This window comes from Thermobia domestica, chromosome 4, assembly GCF_964235325.1.
Source record: "Thermobia domestica chromosome 4, izTheDome1.hap1.1, whole genome shotgun sequence".
Taxonomy (NCBI): Eukaryota; Metazoa; Arthropoda; class Insecta; order Zygentoma; family Lepismatidae; genus Thermobia; species Thermobia domestica.
The window spans coordinates 326,305,014-326,327,988 of NC_137457.1; the positions used below are offsets into that span (position 1 = coordinate 326,305,014).

The following is a 22,975-nucleotide window of genomic DNA, read 5'->3' on the forward strand; positions in this document are numbered from 1 at the left end:
GTTGATTTTCCACTGTACGGCCCTGCTGCTCCGTAACAAGCACCTCTTATTGGAATCGAGTTGAAAAACAATCCTGTGGAGAATCAGGGAGCAAAGTTGTCTTCAACATTGAGAGGCGGGCAGATTTGAGACTTATTCTTGGGGAACATCAATTTCATCTTACTTTTTCCTTTGTGGCAATCGGACATAAATCACATTCCCCCCAAGAAACAGATTTCAAATTGGATTATTGGGAGGACAGTTCCAAGATTGGAGGGGACATGTCCCCCGGGATTTGCGCCAGTGTCCATCGATCCGAGAGATAATTGAGATCTCGAGAACTACTTTGATGGACCACCATCGCTATCAGAAGTTAGGAAAGGTTTGTTTATGGGAGCTGATCCATCCACCGTAAATGGCAGAGATGAACCACTTCTGGTTTAAAAACTGTACACTAAAGCAGTAAGTACGCCAGAAATTTTTACCTGGGGGTGTGTGCTCTCAGAATAGTGATATAATTTTAAAACAAACTCAAACAAGAAAACAGTATATTCTGTTACGCAACTATTGCAATACTACTACTACTACTACTACTACTACTTCTACTACCACTACTACTACTACTACTTCTACTACTACTACTACTACTACTACTACTACTACTACTACTACTACTACTAATAATAATAATAATAATAATAATAATAATAATAATAACTCTTCGCAGTGGTAGGTTCAATAAAGTAAATCACGCATTTGAGCATTTATTATGAAACTAAGTAATACAGTGAATCCTCTAAAAACGGACATCGGTAGAACACGATTATTTGTCCGTAAATGAGAGGTGTCCCTAAAAGGAAGGATTCTCTCCCATAACACCACAGCACACATATTTATGGAATGGAAGAATAAGAGTTTGTCCTCTTATGATGATGTCCACTATTGAGAGATGCCCGTTAAGAGAGGTTTCACTGTATTAGGAATTAACCTCCACTATTTTACCCAGTAATTACACGTGAATTGATTACATACGAATTATTATAATTATTTTGCAAAATTCTGCTATTATTTCAATTTATTCACCCACCCTGTTGTTAACGTTAATTGTTGTAATATTATTTGATCTCTTAATCTCCATTCCTGCCCTTTCCTGGCTACGTTATTGGCTCTGAATATCTTTCATAAAAAAATTATTCATTGATTTAGTTGTTTTCCAGAAATCCAGTTTTTCAATTTACAAATATTTCGTATCTTTCTGTTTTGTCTTTTTTAATATACCCTAATTTTAATAATCCCAGGGCTCATAGTGTTCTTTTCTCTTGTAAATAGTTGAAAAGTGACCAAAAATGGCCAAAAGCACACGTAAAAGTGACCAAAATCTCATCATGCCCCTTTTTTCCTTTGTCGGTTTCTCCATCATCTCACTCTCTTTGTTGTTTTGTTTCTTCTTTATTTCTTTTTGAGCTTCCTCCTTTCTTAGGTTTTCAAAGTAAGCTTTGTAGTTACGGTAAGCAGGCGTAGCAGATGTAAAAAGCTTCTGAGTAAGTGGAACCAGTTCTGGCCTATTTTCGAATTTCTTCATCCCAGACATTATATTTAACTTCGCATTAAGAATTCTCAAAAACGTGAAATATTCAAATTCATCACCTACTCTTAAGAACAACATACAAGAAGCATAACACAAGACGAACATGATGAACCACACAGACACACACACACACACAGAACGTTGAACAGAGCGTTAACTATTACGAGAGAAAACTAAAAGATTATTATGATAGAAGAAAGAATAAACACATAAGGGTTCTCAACCCCACCTTGAGAGCTTAAGCATCCACCAACCGTCCACTGTGCTTTAGAAAGAATAAAAGCTGAAGTGAGTATAAAGCTGACTGTTTCACATGTGGCAGCAAGTACTGAAGCTTTCAGAAGAGTAATGAGTATCAAGTTTCTGCCTTTTTCATTTGTTTTTATATTTTTCTTAGAAAACTGCCAATGCAAAACATAAATCATACAAAAAAGTCACTTTACTTCTCAAAAAAGTAACTTTTAGTGACCAACTTTGAAAAAAAGTAAATTTTAGTTAAAAAAGTGACTCGCTATGAGCTCTGTTCCACTCAATGAACGTGAATAAAAATATACTTTACAAAAAATTAAGCTAGCGCCAAATGCGTTCCTGCATAACTACACTCAGTCTAAAATATATATAATTCTTATTTCGATCGATCTCTTCATTTCTAAAAAACGTTTTGACTACACCCTTCTAACGTCCGTCCGTTGATACACCACTTGCAGAGCAGGCTCGAAACCAGCCAAAGAGCTTTGGGAGGCCATGAATATGTTAGGAGGGGCCAAGTCATTAAAAATTCAAATTCTCTTACAAATATCTAAATTGTGCATTTTGTATTGAGGTCTGAAGGAGGCATTAAAAATTAAGGGAGGGCCAGGCCCTCCCTAGCCCCCTCTGGTTGCGAGCCTGTTGCAGAGTAGCACTTACCAACTGAATCTGGTAAAGTCTTATTACTATATTGTCACATTTTTCCTTATTGAGGAGGAGGTAGGTGAATGACCGCTCAAGACGTTACCACTTTCAGTCATCTGCATCTGTCCATCAATCTCTTTTCTCGGAAACGACCGCGGAGCCCAGGAAGGTAGGTATGAGCAGGTCTGTTTCGTCAATTGTTTCGATCGAAACACCGTCCGAAACAATGTCATGTGGTTCTCGAAGCCGTACATGGGAACGAGGTCGCTTCGTATTTTGAAGTGAAATAAATAAATAAGAATGTTGCCTTCTTTCCTAAACGCTAAACCGTTTTTAACTTGATGTAATAAATAACCTATATGATATTGATTGATACAATTGGATTTGGGGGAGTATTCCTTTTCCATTCAGGGGTGTATGTAAAGAAATTTGGAGGGGTGTTGGGGGGGTGTAGATTACTCCCTGCACTAAAGAGCAAACACCGTAATAGATAGAAGCAGTTTTCTGCAGTCAGTTAAGCGTCCAAGTAATACATTCCATCAGAAATCTTTCTACTAAAAGTGGAAATTGAATACCACTTCCGGTTCCAGTATTAAGAATAGCCTATATCACGCCATTATTAAGTGTTAACTCTAATAAAAATCGATTGGCATGGCCACGCAAAGCCAACTCCAAACTCCTTCCCTTGGTATATACTAGGAATGACAAAGATATTCCGGAAAATTGGAATCAGAAATTTCATTTTCCACATTTAGGAAAAATTCCGAAATCTGAAAAAATCTAAAAATAGGAAATATTCCAGAATTTTCCCGAAATCCTGAATTTTCTGAATTCGGAATTTTTTAAATTCCCGATTTTTTCTAATTTTACTTTCTAGAAAGTAAAAATTTTGGAATTGACCATCCCTAGTGTATACTGTGAAAACGCTACCTATACATAGGCCTACATGTTGATTATTTTTGCAGTGGGAGGACCGCTGTCCTGGCAGTTACAAAGTGTATGTAACTTTTCTTTAGTACTTGTCAGTGGCGTATTTAGAGAGGGGGGGCTTCCGGGCTTAAGCCTCCCCCGAAATCTTACTTACTGTAGTAAAGTATACGAAATATCTTGCAGAATTTTCACATTTTCAGTCAGACCCCTCAAAAGTTAGCAAAGCCCTACCCCGAAACAAAATCGTAAATACGCCACTGGTACTTGTATAAATGTTTCTATAGATTTTATCAACTCTGAAGAAAAAAAAAAAAAAAGTAAGTGTAACTCCCATTTCAAGTTGAGTGAGTGTGAGAAGCAGATCGTCACACTTTTTCTTCAAGGATTAAAATTGAATTTCAAGGTTGATATTGTCAATACTGTAGCACTGATTTACAATTGCATCCAAGCTCTTACTTAAAATACAAGAAATAGTGCACCCGTATCGTCAAAGAAACCTAGAATTTCAGAAATCAATGGCAAAGTGTGAAAGAGGAAGCTGTTTTATTATTATTATTATTATTTATTTTATTTTTCTAAGCTGGGACTATCTTACTTGCCTTTGAGGGAAGAGTTACGTTTCCAAGTTGGAGGGTTGTATAAGATCACGACTGGGCGTGTGCGTAGTTTTCCTGTAGCACAGTCGAGACAAGTACCGTTAGGTGTTATAAAAACCTTGCGGCGAGGTCACAGATTCTGCCTTTTACGATTTAGTATTTTGACACAACAAATTCCGCCAGTTTCCCTCGATATGACAAAAGTGTGTGGAAAAGAAGGAAGTTAGATCAAACTGCTATGTTTATTGTATTTGCTACTTTTAACTCTTTCATTTTTTTCTTTTTCGATAAAATGAAAATGCATTTGGGGCTTTCACGATCGACTTGATCCGGTTTTCTTACTAAAAGCCAGAGATATTTCTTTCTTCTGGCCTGAAGGACGTAGGTTTGATCCCAAGTCATTATATTTTGATGTCGATTTTCGTGTTAAGTTTTCTATACATTTTGCTCAATCCGTTTACTTCATATGTTTTCACCAAATATTTCTACTACATTTTATTTATACATTTTTTTTTCTTGTTGAAAGACTTTTCTCAACCAAACGTTTAGTTTCGTTTCTTTACATGGTAATTGAGCAATTTTAATAGCTTTAATTGATTCACTCTTATTCTGTAATTAGACATTCTTCGTTGTCTATTAATTTGCTTCTTTCAAACAGCTGGAACTGAGAAGTAAATTTTACGAAGCAGAACCATTCAAGGAAAAGTCCAGAGTATCACGTTTACATTCTCTTTGGTATAACGTCTATTACCGTATTTTGTTGCATTGGCGTTTACCTGATTTTAACGCGACAGGGTTTCCCTGCTGGCATGGGCACCCGAAGAAAATTTTCTAGCGGAGCATCTCCCTGGTTTCTATGTTACGTTTGATATTTTTTATTTGTAGGTATTAAGAAAATTTTAAGAAATTTGTTTTCGTGAGCTAGGGGAGCGCTCATGCCTACGGGTAGGGTTGCCCGTGGATGATAGCAGAGATGGCATGGGTCAATGAAAACTTAACCCGCGACCCATCGTGACTCACTCTGGCCCACCGCCTACCGTGACCCACTTGTGAGATACTCAATTTTTCGCAAAAATTCGGACCCCCATTCCCCTTTAGGATATGTACTATAATGAAAGCGATATGATAACATCCCATTTGGAATTGGAGCTTAACTATGTAGCGCAGTCATTTCATTTGGTTTACCTGTGTAGGCCTGTGAAGAAGTTTGTGGTGTTTGTAGCCGAGATATGTTTTTAAAAAATTAGTAGTTTTCGTTCTGGAAATTTTGATGTCTAAAAGGTTCATCGGAGTGGGCGAACAATCACAGCAAAATTGGATGATATTCCGCCAAAGGTCGGGCAAAACCGGGATTATTAACGACGTACACTCATGTTCAAAATGATTGTCGCATATCTCTTGTCTTCTTATAAGAATATAATTCGATAATGATTTTGCAGGGTGCTTTTAATACTGATACTATGTGTATAATAATGAAATGTATATTTGTGGTAAATTTCATAGGAAAAGAATTATAAATGCGAAAATTTAGAATGAGTAAAAAAAATATTGCTGAATGGACAAAGTTTTATTTTCGTTTTATTGTTTTTATTTACTGTTCTTTTATGAAATTTGCCACATACATGCCTTTGCCGATTATACACATACTAACATTATAAGAAATACCGGGCGAATTCGTTATCAAAGTATATTCCTACAACATATTTATAGACATGCAATAATAATTTTGGACGTGACTGTACATGTCTATAACTAAACAGTGTTAAAGCATTTGGGAAAAGTTGGCTACAGCAGAAGCTCAATGTTTGGGTACCACATGGTTTGATACGAAAACATTTAGTTTATCAAATATCTTCATGCGAATCCAGAGAAGATAACGAACCTCGAACCTTCTCTGAAGCGTTTGATGTCCACTAATGAAAAGTGAAAAGTCGCGAAAAAAAAAAAAAGTTGTGTGTGATAGAAACTGCATCACGCATTATAAACTGCTAGCAGATAGGGAGCTCATTCGTGGCTAAGCGGTTAGCGTACTCGCCTTTGGCGTGGGAGACCCGGGCTCGATTTCCGGCGGGAGCTCACGTGGTTCGGATTCAACGTTAATCAGTAGTTCCACGTTACATATAGCCTCGCTGCTGAACAGGACGTTAAACTCAAAATGAAATAAACTCAACTACCAGATAGAACAATAGTCAGATCTGTATTTTCACGAATTCCGGCGAGTTCACCCAGCAATTTGAAATGAACGGCAAGAACTGGTTAATAGAAAGGGTTTCGTATATCGCACTGACAACACCAGGCCGCATACATTTTTAACAATGCGTCAAAAATTGAGAAAACTTTGCTCGGAGATTTTAATGCATCCACTATATATCTTGGACCAGGCACTCTCAGACTGTCGTTTCTTTGTGCCTCTAATAAACACCCTGGATTATGTTCTTAATTTCAAAAGATATCTGTGAAAACCAGTGTCCCATTGTTTTGATCGCATCAAGTTCTATAGTGACGAGGTTGCTGTGTCTTTGGCAGATCGTCGAACAATATAATGCATTATGCGTTTCCATCACGTTATTTGCAAATCAAAGTATCTTCATAGTTATAACCTCAAAAGCCTCAATGCTTTTTTAGACAACCTGACACTTAACTTAAAACTCACTCTCGTCACAGCCTTGGATCACTGACGACGCCAGCATCTCCGAGCATCTTATTTGTCACTAATAATAGTTGTTATTTAGAAAAATTCATGGAGACACTGCTGTCTTATTATTTACAGATAGTACTATTATTATGTAGAGGAAATAGAAATGTAAATGTATCCGAGCATGTATATCTAATCGTTGGTGTGTGTAAAGCGTCTTGAGGACGTCTCATCCGTATAAGTCTATAAAATGTAAATGAAATAATAAAACCTTCAAACTTTGGTTGCTAGAAATAAGTCCAGTTAACACATGATAGGTCATCCATATAGAATAATAAGTGGAAATCCTTCACCTTGAGTGCTCTTGCAATTCTCATGCAAAGCTATGCATACAGAATGCATAATGTAAGCTTTTGAAGATAAAGAAAAACGATATCTACATACGTTTCACACTATAACGTAGTTCTTAAAGTTCGATTTGATAGGATTTAACGGGATGATCTACCTTTTCTCGGCACAAACATTTTTATATTAGACCTTATGGGGAGAACATGGCTACCGAATTTCCTCAGTTTCTAAGGAACTAGGTGTATCTAATGGGAAAGAAAAATTTTGCAGCATTCTACAGAAGTTTATTAACGGGTTGAAATACTTAAATTGTATATTTGTCTGTTAGTTTAGCAGAAATAAATTATTAAAAAATAAATAAATTCGTTTCTTTTTATACAAATTATAATATGTCTAACTTTGGAACCAATTATGGTAGAAAGATCAACTTTTTTTTGTTTTATTCCTTGAGAAGAAACGACTCTAATAGTTTTAATCACAACCATATCTGATAAGCCAATTAAAAAATAGTATTTTAATATAAGTATTAAAGTCCACCTGTCAAAGTTTGACGAGGGTAAGTCACGCCCCACTCTAAGCTTGGCCGAGGAAAGGGCGGGGGTTGGTGAAATGGAGGGGGAAGGGGGTGGATGTCTGAATGAAACAGGTTCTCGACCAGTTTCTGAGATTACCTGTCAGCTGCCAAATACTGTTAGCTTTATAGAGTTTGTCTCCCTCAATGGTTCCATACTAAAAGATGTGGTGTGGAGTATCCTCTTTTCCACGTTACCTCTGGAAGTTCATCAAGATGCATTCTAGAGTGCGCGGGAAGAACAGTATATATCAGAAAACGCTGTTATTTTGGGAATTTTTTTCCCTTCCGGACAAATATTATAGCATACAGTAGTGGCGAAGGAAAGGGGGGCAGAGGGGTACCCCCACAGGATTCCGACAATGTAAAGTCCTGGCCCCTATATATAGGTGTCCGTAAAAAAATGTCCCCTAAGTTTTTTTTAAATAATGTCTTGGGAATATATTTCAAATTTGAGGTGTTTTCTTGGTAGCCGCCATTTTCCAATATGGCCGCCCTACGTAAATCTCTCTCTCTCTCTCTCTCTCTCTCTCTCTCTCTCTCTCTCTCTCTCTCTCTCTCTCTCTCTCTCTCTATATATATATATATATATATATATATATATATATATATATATAAAGAGAGAGATCGTGAACCAAGGCACTTAGAAAGATAATTTTGGTGTCAAACTATAGGTTTCTGAGGCCGATGAATTTAAATATGGCATTGTTTATTACCACTTAGAAATCTTACAACCTGGCAACACTGTAGTCTAACGATTACCTGTACAAAGTTACAAATGCGTATATGCACGCATTACTCTAGGATGTAGCGTACTTCCTCAGGACTAAACGAAACCTACTTTTTCTGGTAGCTTTCATCACGACAAGACATATTTTACATGGTAACATGAGAGAACATTTGTTTAAATCCAATATGGCAGCCAATATGATGGCTAATTACTAGCCAACCAAGTAATGGACTTATTCAAATGACTGTCAGTCCTAATTGGCCTAGAGCCTAGAGAATGGGAGAAAGAGGCAGAATACGGTCTCATTGAAGAAGCGTCTCCTGAGAGATCGAGGGAAATTTAAAATACTCCATTTTTTAATGAAAAACACGGTTTTGCTTCCTTGTCCGCAGACAACACTGCACACCAAATGCTCTATAAGACGTTCTCTAAATAGCCCTGTTAGATCCAACCTGTATTGTATGTAAACCGTGCATTTTCAAGGGGGAACAGCGGAGCAAAAGCCCTGTTTTTGTGATATTTCTGGTTTCTCGTGCTTACTTCGCTAAGACTAAGCACTGTAAGCCAATCCCCAATTGTCCTATAGCAGTGTTAATTTCAGATCATTTCCTCCGGAGGCACCACGCACAGGGGGGAAAGCGACTAAAAATTGCGTGCTCCACAGAAATTTCTGCGAAGATCTCAAGCACCCGAGGGTGAATTTCGTAGCTCTTGGGAGAATCACCCCTGAAATCATCACTGTCCTAGGGAGTTGAAACAAGAAGCAGAATACGCAAAAATGAACAAACTTTCAAAGCATTTAAAGTTTAGGCTCGTTGCGCTAAGCGCCTTCTTAGGACGAGTATATGGGAATTGAAAAATGCACGTTTTCTTTTATTTATTTATTTATTGAAAAACATGTTTGCCCTTTTTTGTCCCCAGACAACCATGCAGACGACACACACCAATTGTCTTATACAAAAATGTTGCCATGATAGCTCCTATAAGACCCATTTGGAACGGTGTCCATACTGTGCATTGTTATATGGGGACAAGGGAGCAAAGTCCTGTTTTCTTTGACTTTTTCGTTTTCCGCGCTTACCCCGCTAACACTACGCACTGTCAGTTAGTCTCGATTTATCCTAAAGAGTTGAAACAAGAAGCAGGATACGCAGAAAAGAACATACTTTCAGAATGATGACGTCCTATGGGTGGGACCTACAGTTTAACGTAGGATACGAACCACTTGTGTCTTCATCCCTGTTCCTACTTGCAAATGCCTGATTTATAGCATTTACGCTATTAGTAAGCGCTACTGAGGTCAATATGAGTTGAATTAGATTTTTGCGAGGGGCGCATTGTTATAGCATGTTTTCTAACGCACAAAGGGATGTTCTGAATGGGGGCAGCTATGTGTATGTTTAGCCAATGGAGCCATTTGTATCTTCGTGGCTTTGCACTCTACTCCAAATAATAATAATAATAATAATAATATAACTTTTGCCTCCTGAAAATAACCAGATGGTAAAGTTATGGTCGATACATTTTTGGAATTCGAAGGCATTTTAGAATGCTTGTCTATCATCTCGCTATCAGAAATAATTGATCACCATTTTCTCTCTCCTCGGAAGAGAGAGAGAGAAAAGAGAGAAAGTGGCCGAACTTGGGCTATTGAACGTGAGGACAGGATGTTTACATTCGCATTGACACCTGCTGTGAAAACGGTCCCTTCATATCTCTCGGGACGAAAACAAAAGAAAAGGGTGGGCGCGGATGACTTACCCTCGTCAAACTTCTTGGCAGGTGGACTTTAATACTTATATTAAAATACTATTTTTAATTGGCGTATCAGATATGGTTGTGATTAAAACTATTAGAGTGGTTTCTTCTCAAGGAATAAAACAAAAAAAAAGTTGATCTTTCTACCATAATTGGTCCCAAAGTTAGACATATTATAATTTGTATAAAAAGAAACTAATTTATTTATTTTTTAATAATTTATTTCTGCTAAACTAGCAGACAAATATACAATTTAAGTATTTCAACCTGTTAATAAACTTCTGTAGAATGCTGCAAAAAATTTCTTTCCCATTAGAGATACCTAGTTCCTTAGAAACTGAGGAAATTCGGTAGCCATGTTCTCCCCATAAGGTCTAATATAAACTTTTTTGTGCCGAGAAAAGGTAGATCATCCCGTTAAGTATAACTTCCCGTTCAGCAGCAAGGCTATGTAGAACCTACATCTTTCGAACCACATGAATGAACTTCTGCCGATTCGCACGATGTTTGCCTACCATAAATCTCACTTCGAGTGAGCTGTAATCGAACCAGGGACCCACGTTAGGTAAATACTCTACCATTGAACTATCACGACCCTCTTAATATATATGAAATAAAACAATCGTATTCTTCCCAAGCATGTAAAGACTGACTGAATGCTACTTTCATTTGAAGAGTGACAAAACTCAAATGACCCTAAATAAAAAAAAAAAAAACAGCAGAAACTCCGATATTCTAAAGACAAATAAAACGAACAAACAGAAAATGCTGATAAATAAATCCTAACAATATATATACAACTACACAAATTGTGATAAAATAGCGGGTACTTCCGGTTGATGTGAAAGTTGAAATTTGGCATGATTGTAGCTTTCTGGGACCAACCCACAGAAAGATTGCCAAGAGTGAATATTTTTAATTTTTAGGTGGTCTAAAGGGGAGATGAAGAAATTGGCCATGTTATTTAAATGGGCCTTTTCTTTGTGAACTTACAATCGCATGTTTTAAGTACTTGGAATAAAAACTTGAAATTGAGTATGCTTCTACATTTCGTTATATTTTTAGTTTTTAAGGGGTTATAAGGGGGAAATGAACTTTCCCATGTTGTTTAAATGGGCGTTTTCTTCGGATACAAAAAATCGTTGAAAGAGGAAAATAATCTTGCAATTTGATAGACTTGTAGACTTAAAAGGTGCGAGGCTGTAGGCTGCGTAAGCGTGGGGTTGCGGGGTGATGTCCCCCAGCTGTGCGAAATTCAGGAAATATTATTAACAGCAAATGCACGAAATTCACTCTTGATGCGAAGGCTAATAATAATAATAATAATAATAATAATAATAATCCGTTAAACATCATTAATTTTTTTGTAGTCACTCGAAGGTTTGACTCAGTCCATTCTTAAAGAATGTTGCAGTGTAGGAATGAGTTTTTTCTTTCTTTTGACTTGCAGTACAACTGCACTATCGTTGATTAAGTTCCGTTTTAGTCACAGTAAATTACCGCGTTGCATAGACCAGTAGCACGTGTTTGTTGCGTACAGTAATACTGCGCCGTTTCTACAATCGCATTGAGATTCACGACTGCAAGTCCAAGGTTGCAGTCGACTGAAGGCGTGGATGTAAATGAATAAACACACTGTTAGATGCACACCTGATCACACATTCTCTTCAATTATCGCCCGGTTCTATGAACTTTCAATGGTTTTAAATCTCGTATACATATTTCATCGCAACAAAATTTATAAACACAGGCTTGTAATGAAGGGATTTTGTATTGCGTTATTTACACATCATCGCTAAGTTGTAAGATTCTTTCACAATATTTTAGTTGCATAGATCACTTTCATTAGTATTTCTATTACAATCCGTTGCACCCAAGGGCGCCGAACCCTGGGGGGCCGGGGACCCGGCCCCTCAAAGCTCATGTGGTTCCCCTATTGTATTTATGAATATACAATATTTGGTTTCATTTCAATGCAATTTGTCTTAAAATACTCATATATATATATATATATATATATATATATATATATATATATATATATATATATATATATATATACAGTGAAATCTCTGAATAACGGACACCAATGGGATATGAATTTTTGTCCGCTATTGAGGTGTCCGTTACAGAGAGGTTACAGAAATTTAATTTCTCACAATGGTAATTGTATGCAGTAATATACAGTAAATGCATTATGTATGAGCGTAAATACGTAAAATTCAATATGAAAATACTCTATTTAGTACGTATTTGAGTTACCGAGTGGGATGAAGAAGAAATTCATTTCTGTTAAATATTATTATTACTGGGAAATGTGTTAATATATTCGTTTTTTGGCAGAATGGATGAAAAGGCAAGTTATTAGAAGTGCATATGTTTATTAACTCAGTCCCAATCACAAAGAATATCCTCTTAGTGAAGGTGAAAAGGAAGCCGGGAAAACCCCAAACGCAGACTGGTTACAGTATCATCAGTAAAAGAAAAATGTTGCTTTTCAAAAAAAAAAAAAAAAAAAAAGTAAGAGAGGATGCATTGCTCGTTGAAAATGTTATTGTAAAACAAACAATATTTTGTTATTTAAGAAATTGTCGGGAAAGATGCAAGGCCTAAATGAAAAAGGCCTAAATTTGTTAGGGAAGGGAAGATCTTTTACATAGAATTCTTCGCCTTACGACTGACCCTGCATGAGTGTTATTACTTAGTGAAGGCTTTCTAGAATTTCCATCAGAAAGCAGTTTATTGCGGGCATAAACAAACAAGAATTTCAAGTTCAACTTGAAGCTGTTCTGTTTGATGGTTCACCAGGTCTAGACTCATGATAGATACGCTTGTGGGGAAAACTTTTTCTGTCTCCTGTAATATATCACAGAACCGAGAAAAATTCCTGTCCGTTATGAAGAGGTTAGTGAAACGTTTGAGGGAAGAAAGGACTGTCCGCGTCCGTATCTAAGAGTGTCCGTTAAAGGGAGAATTTTGTTCCGTAAGGGAACATATAATTTTCCCGGGACAAAAAACTCTGTCCGTATTATAGAGGTGTCCGTTATTGAGAGGTGTCCGTTAAGGGAGGTTTCACTGTATATATATATATATATATATATATATACCTTCTGCATCTGAATGTCCCCCCCCTTCAATTTACAGAGAAATCGGGGGTGCACCGACATTGCGCAAATTTTCCCACGCTTATCTGTTGACACAGATAAAGCCTTACTGAGCAGGCAACAAAATTGGAAATTGCGAAAAAAATCTTGTGCAACGTTGCCATCATTACCATAAGTATATCGACTAATAAAAACAGTCACCAAAATGCAAGTCGTTTTAACAAAAAAAAAAAAAAAAAAATACAAAGTAATGGATAACAATAGCATTTTCAGTCATCTATATTATATGTGTGCAATGGCGTCGTTAGAGAGGGTGACTGGGGAATGTGTCCCAGTCATTCATTTTCCGTATCATATCTAACTGTAAGATTAAAACTGTAAGAATATAGTTATTGAAAGCAAATAGTTTTGAAATACTGTAAGGAAAACAAACATATATAAAATAAACAATATATATAAATATTTCTAGAAGTTCTCTTGAAATATCGTGAACAGACGTTCGACCAATCAGAAATAAAGATTTGTCTATATCTTCCAGTTTTGGCCAATCAGAAACAAGCACTTGTATACATATTTCAGGTGTGTCTACCACATATCTTAATAACTATCCTTTCACCTTTCTATAAATGATACTTAGATTTGCATTTGCGTCTTAGTTGTTCTTAGGTGCTGTGAGAAACATTTGTTATATATTACCTAGGTATTATCGTATAAATTGTTACAAGAATGAGTGGTCAGTGTATTAGAGATAAATAGGGCCCCTTGGCAAGAAAGCTCGCCCCCTTGAGTGATGCAGCAACTTATATCTACGTGTACCTCCTACATGCAGTTAGAATTCTAAAGCAGCATGTCGAATGTTGTGTCTCGCCGCGGTTTTCAACGAACTTAAAGAGTTCTGGTTTGGCCAATGGCCACCAATTAATATTGCTACCAAAGTGTTTACCATCCTCTTAGGTATTGATTAAGACCAATATCGTCTCTCTATGAATTACCGTTCCCATGATATTGGCCAAAAATGGCCGATTTCCAGAGATTTAAGGAGCATTATTTGAGGAACCGTAAGTCATAGAGAGGTCATATTGGTGTTGGTCAATATCTAAAAGGGTGGTAAATATTTTGGTAGCAAATAGTAACCGGTGGCCACTGTGCAACTGGCCATCAATTAATATCAGTACGAAAATGTTTAATGTTCTATTAGGGATTAACACTGATATCATCTCTCTATGACTTACCGTTCCCGTGATACTGACTAAAAAAGTTCGAATTTCTAGATATTTAAGCAGTCATATCTCGAGAACTATAAGTCATAAAGAGATGATATTTTGTTAATTTTTGCGAGAAAGAGAAGAGGGTGCGGATAAAAAGATTTACCTTTACATCTAGGAACAATTACAGCTATCCTTCCCGCTAGATCTCTCCATTCTTTTAAAGTTCGTTCTGGCAATGCTCTTAGAGCATTCTCAACTGTTTTATCCTGAAGATATTTACCGGACAGTGTACATTAGAAAGGTTTTGGACCTGAAATTGGTTTGTGGGCCTGAAAAGGGCCTCAGTTCTTTAATTACTGTGTATTTGCTTCACTCCCAGAGAGATAACAAAGCGTTTCCGTTAGCCGACTGTCGGCAAAGCGTGTTCAACGTATATGGCCAGAGCAAATGTTGAAAACATTCTCAAGATGGGTGCTGGTCCCTCCTTTGTTTGGACACGAATGAGGTTCGTGAACTGTACGTTTTGCTGTTTTAATGCATCTCTGATGTTATCTATGTTGGTTGTGGTTGGAACACCTTCTTCAGGAAAGCAATGCATCTCAGCAATTCTTCTCTGCAAAGCTTATTCTTCTCCGTTGTGCACTCTCCCAAATGTCACCAGCAACTGTATGTCAGACCTCCTCAGGTTCTGTTAAAACCCCGAACGAATTGCGGATATAATAAACCAATAATAGAACAAGCCAATGAGGAACGAGAATCACAACGAGCCAATCAGGATCGAGAATTAATCGCAAGTTTTAGTGAGGAGGGTAATATAAACAGGAAGCAATAAACTGGAGAAACATAAGTGAAACTTTCAGAATGGAGTTTACATTGACGAAAACAGAAAAAGGTGTACCTTGTGTATTAATGGGAGGCTTTAAGTATCGTTTCTTTCGCCAAGGAAAAAAAGGCTCAAATTGGAGGTAAGTTAATGTAGTACATAATTTTTGCATGTATATAAGCCTATAGCTTGCTAAGTTATGCAAAGCCTACATTAGTATTTTCAGTAGTCAGCTTGACCTATATTTTAGTAAGTTCTGTAAGCCTATATTAGTATTTATGCTAGTCAATAGGATCCATATATACTTTGTTAAAAGATGTAACACACTATTAGTATTAATGTCGGGAAGTTGGACCTATATTTTGTTAAGTGATGTAACCTATATTAATATTTATGCCATTCAGTTGCTTCTATACTTTGTTAAGTAATGGAAAGTTACATTAATATCCATGTCAGTCAGTTGGGTCTATATTTTGTTAAAATATGTGTCTAGTCCCTATTTTAATATTTATGCCAGGCAATTTGTCCTATACTTTCGTAAGTGAATAAGTAAGCCTGCATTAGTATTTATGTCAGTCAATTGGACCTATACTTTGTTAAAAGGTGATGGAAGATATAACATTTTTGCCAGTGAAATAGTGAATACATTTTTCTTTAAATAGTAAGTTTAGAACACGTGATACGATTTAATTATTATTTCCTTTCTTTCAGATGTACTAAGAAAAGCTGTAATGCTAGTATAACAATGGATGAAAATACAAGTGAAGTTTTAGAAAGGAAAGATATTCATAATCATTGTGAAGATGAAGATGGTGTTCAACGGCATTTTCTTAGAGAGAATTGTAAGCGACGAGCCACTGAACAATTGAACGAGAAGCCAAATAAAATTATAAGGCAGGAAGTTTCAAAATTGGAACATCATGACACACTTGATCATAAAGAAATTAAAAGATGCCGAGACGTTATTTATAAAAATCGAAGAAAGGTGACTCCTCGTCTACCCAGAAACACCGTAGAGGCTATACAGCAAATGGTTCAGAAGCAGGATGATATAGCAATTGACGGAGAAAGATTCATCTTTGTTGATGATGAAGCTAATATAATTCTTTTCACGTGTAAGAAAAATATCGAGTAAGTATAATTTCATTTATAACCATTAACTTTGAAATGAGTTTCATTTACAGCATCAAGAAGTAGAATAGGAAGTAGTTGCTTGAACAGAAAAGTTCCTTTTTCCGTCTTATTTCCAAATTATAGTAAAATAGTTTTTTTTTTTTTTTTTTGATTCTCACAAAATATATCGTAACATAGCATTTCACCTAACGATATGACACTACAGTCTTGTTTACTATTTTCTTTTCTGACACTAATCTTATTTTCTTTTCAGTTTTCTGTGTGAGTTCAGCGGGTTAGAAGTATTTGCAGATGGAACTTTCACTTATGCTCCTAAGCATTTCACACAGTTATATACAATACATGCATATAAAAATGGATATTATCTACCTCTATGTTTTGCATTTTTGCCGAAGAAAGACAAGAATACGTATGTGGCCATGTGGAAGATAAGAAACTTAGACAGTAGATTCGACTTGAAAATCATTTACGTTGATTTTGAAACAGCTGCTCACGAAGCCATCAAGAATGTGTTTCCAAATTGTGACATTCGTGGCTGCAGATTCCATTTGGGACAAACATGGTGGCGGAGGATTCAAGCCGACAATGATCTGCGACAAGCATATATGGATCCAAAATCTGAACTAGGTATTATTGATATTATTATGGTCTATTATTCTTTATTATTAATTTAATAATACCATGTGGACTTTGTTTTGTTATATATTAATACAGAATACAGTTGAAAATAGAATCTTATTCTGTTTGACTGAAGAATCTTAATTCAGTCACCATTCTTAAAAGCAAATAAACTGCTGTTCTAATAATGTACGAAATGAAGAAATTATAAAGCCAACAGTAAGATCCATCAATTTCACTACTTTCCCAATGCTTGCTTATTCTAACAAATTATTATTATTATTATTATTATTATTATTATTATTATTATTATTATTATTATTATTATTATTGCTTTTCTTACAGGTTCATGGATAAAGGCATTTTTTGGGTTGCCATATTTACATCCAACAGAAGTATCAGATGCCTTTACTCAACTAATATCAATGACGCCGGATGATACAGGGCATAAATTTTCCGATTACGTCCTAGAAAACTACATAGAAGACGGTTGCAAGTAAGTAGCTTCCTTTTGAATTTCATCTATAGTAGCACATGCTTCAATAACTCTTAATACTGCAAAAACTGTTGTCCTAGTTTGAACACAACATTAATGGTTGTGCTGATATGGTATTTTCTCTCAATGCAACTTAATTATAGTGAAATTTTCTTCTGTCTTCATGTAAGACGTAGATTAAAATGCAGGTTTTGATAGTTGTAAACAAATTACGGACCAAGACTATAAATATTTCTTGAATCTAGTGTTATAAATGTTTTAGTGTTTTATATAAATTGTCAATAATTGTGTGCATGAACTAAGGATCTTTTTATTTTATTAATTTTAGGTATCCACCTGTCATGTGGGCGTCTATACCATCCACGATGCGTCGGACGACAAATGGACCAGAAGCTTTTCACAGACATTATAATAGTCAATTTTACTTCCCTGCTCCTGATATTCATACGGTGATTTCTGCTTTGTTAGAGATCCAAACGGAAACTGCCATGAAAATAACGTCCATATTAAAAGGAATTTCAAAGGCCCAAAGACCAGCAGAAGTCAAAAGGAGCGAGTTTGTCATGAGGAAGTATGCTGAGTTCAGGAATTCGCAGAGAAACTATGAGAAGGCACGTATGACATTTTTAAAAGCTGTAGGATTTAAATTTCAAGCATTCAAACTGTAAAATGAAATTTTCTGTAAATAAGTATGTTGCTTTGTAAATATTAGAATGCAATAAAATATATCTCATAAAGGAATAGCTTTATACATTTCATTTCGATGCAAAATTTCACACAATTCCTTAAATCCTGTTGTTGGCAACGTCGCGGCGGAAATTTGCGCAATTTCAGCACTTTCTGCTCCTCGTTAATAAGACATAAATTACTTAGATTATCAACGATCTAATCTTTAGAAAAATTTGCGCAATGTCGTTGCATCGGAAATCGGCGCCCTTGGTTGCACCCAGCTTCGAATTCTGACCTAGCCATTCTGTATTTTGCCACAGTGCTGATTAGTTCTAGCTTGCGAATGCTGAAGTAATACATTGAAAATATGGGGCTTAACAGACTGTGGTCTGATTTTCTTTTTCTTATGTATTGCTAATAGATATAATGCATATATAGATATAGACAGTGGCGTATTTACGATTTTGTTTCGGGAGGGGCTTTGCTAACTTTCGGGGGGGCTTTGCTTGGAAATGTGAAAATTCTGCAAGGTATTTCATTTACTTTGCTATACTAAGTAAGATTTCGGGGGGCGCTTAAGCCCGGAAGCCACCCCCCTAAATACGCCACTGGATATAGATTATATGCTAATAGATAGCCTATAGATTATATTATATCTATATATATAATAGATATTATAGATATAATATAATAGATATAATCCATTGCTAACTTGACTGTATCACAACTTGATAAGCCCATTCAGACTTTTTTTTTTCATCTTTTAAAGAAATGTCTATTTCTGAGAATTAAATACGAAACCACCAGATGCCAATTTATAAAAAATTATGATAGTATCCAGCTAAGGGCGCAGATTTCTCTGTAAATTGGGGGGGAAGGGCATTCAGATGCAGAAGGTAGGTATATATATATATATATATATATATATATATATATATATATATATATATATATATATATATATATATATATATATATAATATAAAGATTTTAAGACAAATTATGCCAAATATTGTACATTAATAAATACAATAGAGGCTCACATGAGCTTTGGGGGGGCGGGCCCCCTCGGCGCCGTGGTATCCAGCTAAAGTACCAAATGTTCTCATATTACAGCATTCCATTTTGAAAATGGGCAAGAGAACGATAAACTGTATGTTAATTGGGTCTGAAAGGGTTAAAATAAGTAGAACTATCATATTTGGATCGCGGTGGCTCCGTGGTAGAGCATTCACCTGTGGTGCATGGGGTTCTTGGTTCAATCCGAGCTCGCGCCAAGTGAGGTTTGTGGTAGACGAACAGTATGCGTGGGTTTTCTCAGGATTCTCCCGTTTCCTCCCACTTTCTACATTCTACCATTTCATTCATTCTCATAATCGCAGTGTTCTTTATTCTAGCCGGGATAAACGTGCGACGTAAAACTTCATTTCATTTCAAAATACAATATTTGAAGTTATAGGCATGGGAAAATAGATGTAAGAGGACTTTGTAGCCTGAACTTGCAAATAATGAAATTATTATTTTAAAATTTACATCACACACCTACAGTATGTTCTTTAGGCTACTGAACGATTCAGCGAGTTGGTAGAATGAGGATGTAAGAGGAATAGGGAAAATTGCGGACATGATGTTCATCTCCAACTCACATATGGAGGTGCACGGTGTCTCAGTGGTGGAGCGCTTGCTTCTGGTGCGTGAGGTCCCTGGTTCGCTTCCCGGAGCAGTAAGTTTTTGGTGAACAATATCGTGTCTGTGGGTTTTTTTTACAGGGTATTCCCGTTTCCTTCTACATCCTGATTTCACCAATTATTTCAATTCGACCTCACATCCAGGGGAGCCGATTTTTCTGTAAATTTGGGGGGGGGGGCGATAAGACGCAGAAGGTATATATATGAGGATGTTAAGACAAATTGCATTCAAATTATACCATATATTGTATATTCATAAATACACTAGGGGGCCCCACATGAGTTTTGAGGGGCCCGGGCCCCCCAGGATCGGCGCCCTTGCTCACATCCCCTACGATAGAGCAAGAGATCCTACTCAACTAAGGTGAGCATTTTACCATTGTGCTGCCGTACCTCCACTTAACAAAAGTATGCCGTGGTATCATGGTATATCAGTAAAATTAATCGTCATTCACAAATTGTCGGAAGCACTATCTTATCTCGTGAAAGAAAAGCTACAAACCTGTTGCGAAAGATACTTGCAGCCAGGAAGGTATAGGTTAGGTATCCTGCCTCCGAAAATATTTTCCCGCGTTTCGTATTTTTTTCTTTTTCTTGAAGGGAACAAATAATCAGTGCCTGAATTTTCAAAATCTATAGAATGACTCGCACAAATATCGCGTTAACTTTATGGAATTCTGTTTGAGACTCAATAATCGTGGAAAGGATACATTATATAATCCCTCGACCAACTTCCGATTTATTATCAGAGAATGTTTTGCAATGTTTTTAAACTGATAAGATATACATACTGTAGGTCTCGTGGATGATCACATTATGCTGTTGCTTGTTTGCTTGCTACGTGTGTGTGGCTTGTATTAACGCTGCTGCAGGGCGTACAGTTAAAGAAAACTTCTACAGCCCGATCAAATACTAATTTCAAATTGAAGGTGGTTTTTGTCTGTTAACTTTCAAAAAAAAATCTTGTTTGTTGAGCAAGTCTTGGAAGATATTTGCTTATGAAGTGACCTTGTCCTGTTGTTGTTGACCTTGAATTATATTTACAATCTTTTCGAGTCGCCAGGCCACTACACCAGTTGACATCACTGACGTAGGATTTCCACTACTCTTTTTTTTTTCTCTCTAAAATAAGAAAAAAGTTTCATAATGATATGCGAATTCTTCTTTGGCACAGAGTAGCCTTATGATTTTGGTTTGTATCTTTTCTGCTGTATTTTTGCTATTTTCTAAACAAGTACAGACATCTTTTGCTTTCGTTAAATAGCCTATGCTTGGAAGCAGGCGCGCTTCTAGAAATTTTTGTTTGAAGTGGTTCACAGTTTGGGGGGAGGGCAACATTACAATACATTACGACTATGTAGTACTGAACAGGCCCGTATCCACGGGGGGCTAGGGTGGGCCGGGCCCCCCTAAATTTTTACTTGCCCCCCTAAAATTTTCACTGTAGGCTTGCAAATGAACTATAATATGGTGATGAACTATACTATGGTTAGATCGGCCCCCCTAATTTCTACTGGGCCCCCCCTACTTTTTTGGGCTGGCTACAGACCTGGTACTGAACCATTATTATTCTGCCTCCCTGAAGGACAATAAGTAATAATTAAGTACTGTCATCTTTATATCACAAAAAAGATAATTGTTTTTCTAAGAAAAGAAACAAAAATGAAAATGAAATTTTTGACTTTTACGTCCCCACGGCTATGCCGTCTAGGCTAAAGGAGACTCTGATGATGATCAATGAATGAAATGGTTGAATGAAGAAAGTGGGAGGAAATGGGAGAACCCAGAGAAAACCCACGCACTCAGTGTTTATCCACCACGAAGTTCAGTTGAGATGAAATGTAAGATCAAATGTTTATTCTATACTAATCATTTCTGTGCTAAACAAGTATAGTTTTATTAACGAAATGTACACTCATGTCTAAAATTATTGTCGCATATCTATAAGTATGTTGTTCTAGGAATACAATTTGATAACGACTTCGCCCCGGTATTTCTTATAATGTTAGTATGTGTATAATCGACAAGGACATGAATGTGGCAAATTTCGTGTCAAAAGAGCAGTAAATAAGAACAATAAAACAAAAATAAAATTTTCTTGTCCATTTAGCAACATTTTATTTTACTCATTCTAATTTTCGTATTTATAATTCTTTTGCTATGAAATTTACCACAAATATACATTTAGCGATTATACAATAGTATCAGTATTAAAAGTACCCTGCAAAATCATTATCAAATTATATTCTTACAAGAAGACAGTTGTAGATATGCGACAATTATTTTGGACATGAGTGTACCTAGATACAAATACATGTCATATTACTTTTTTTTTTTTCTTATACTGGGGAGACTGCTTCAATTCCCGCTCTACTGACACACTTTCAAAATTGCTGAATTTCGGTTGATTTCTCAACTATTGAGTGTGTGCTGTGTTGTAAAGAAAAATCGGTTGATTCGTCTCTTTCTAATATAAAAATTACAAAATTTTAAGATCTTGGCCAGTGGCGGCTCTTGAGGGACGTTGCGTCATTAAGAACATAAGTTTTATCGCTAAAAGAAATCTTTTTGCAGATAAGAAAACTGTATACAAGAATATAAGGTAAACTTTCTTCCCTGATGTTTTACCGATATACGTACATAATTCCGAAGTGTGTGATTTCCGTAAAGAGCCGCCTCTGGTCTTGACAGGAGAAATGTGTGTCTAGAATGCAGCTTTTAATAACAAGAGCTTTAAAATAAGTTTTGTGGCAGAACCTCATAAATTACATGGTTCGTGCCTGCGTACATGTATATCATCCATGTGTATGTATGCACATGGAGACTGTAACGTCGTCTAATCGTCATGGGGAAGGTATTTTGCCTTTGTGCCAATTTCTCTGTTGCGTTGCGTTGGCGTCGCGTCTTTTCTCTTCTTCATCGAATTGTAAACTCCAGCCAAGCCATTCCATATTTGTGCTGCTCAAGCTTTTCCTCATCCAATGCTCTACGCTGGCAGCATGCTTTTGTTACCAGACCACTTCCCTCTTGCTGGATAATTTTGTTCCCGGTGAGCAGTATCGCTGCTCCCCTTTGAAAAAAAAATAGTCTGTAGCTCTACGCGTTCGCAGTTTCCCCCTATGATTTTGTCATTTTCAGTGGCGAAGTATGACTGCACCAACAGGGTAAGCTAGTGGCGAAGCGTGATTGCATTAACAGGGTAAACA

General features: G+C 36.5%; 2 protein-coding genes across 4 annotated transcripts in view; both read left to right on the plus strand.

Moving 5' to 3' along the window:
• Positions 1–22,975, plus strand: part of LOC145684433 (uncharacterized) — a 155,447-nt gene that overhangs the window by 4,564 nt on the left and 127,908 nt on the right. The window lies entirely within an intron of this gene.
• Positions 16,212–17,422, plus strand: LOC145683569 (uncharacterized). Its single transcript, XM_081754918.1, has 2 exons — positions 16,212–16,925; positions 17,262–17,422. The coding sequence occupies exons 1-2, from the start codon at positions 16,718–16,720 to the stop codon at positions 17,414–17,416; spliced, it is 363 nt and encodes a 120-aa protein (XP_081611044.1). The 5' UTR covers positions 16,212–16,717; the 3' UTR covers positions 17,417–17,422.

Bases quoted from the DNA above. Each gene is read 5' to 3' on its own strand.
- LOC145683569 (XM_081754918.1), top strand. From the start codon at position 16,718: ATGTGGAAGATAAGAAACTTAGACAGTAGATTCGACTTGAAAATCATT. The intron at 16,926-17,261 runs GTATTATTGATA...CTTTTCTTACAG, and splicing joins GGATCCAAAATCTGAACTAG to GTTCATGGATAAAGGCATTT.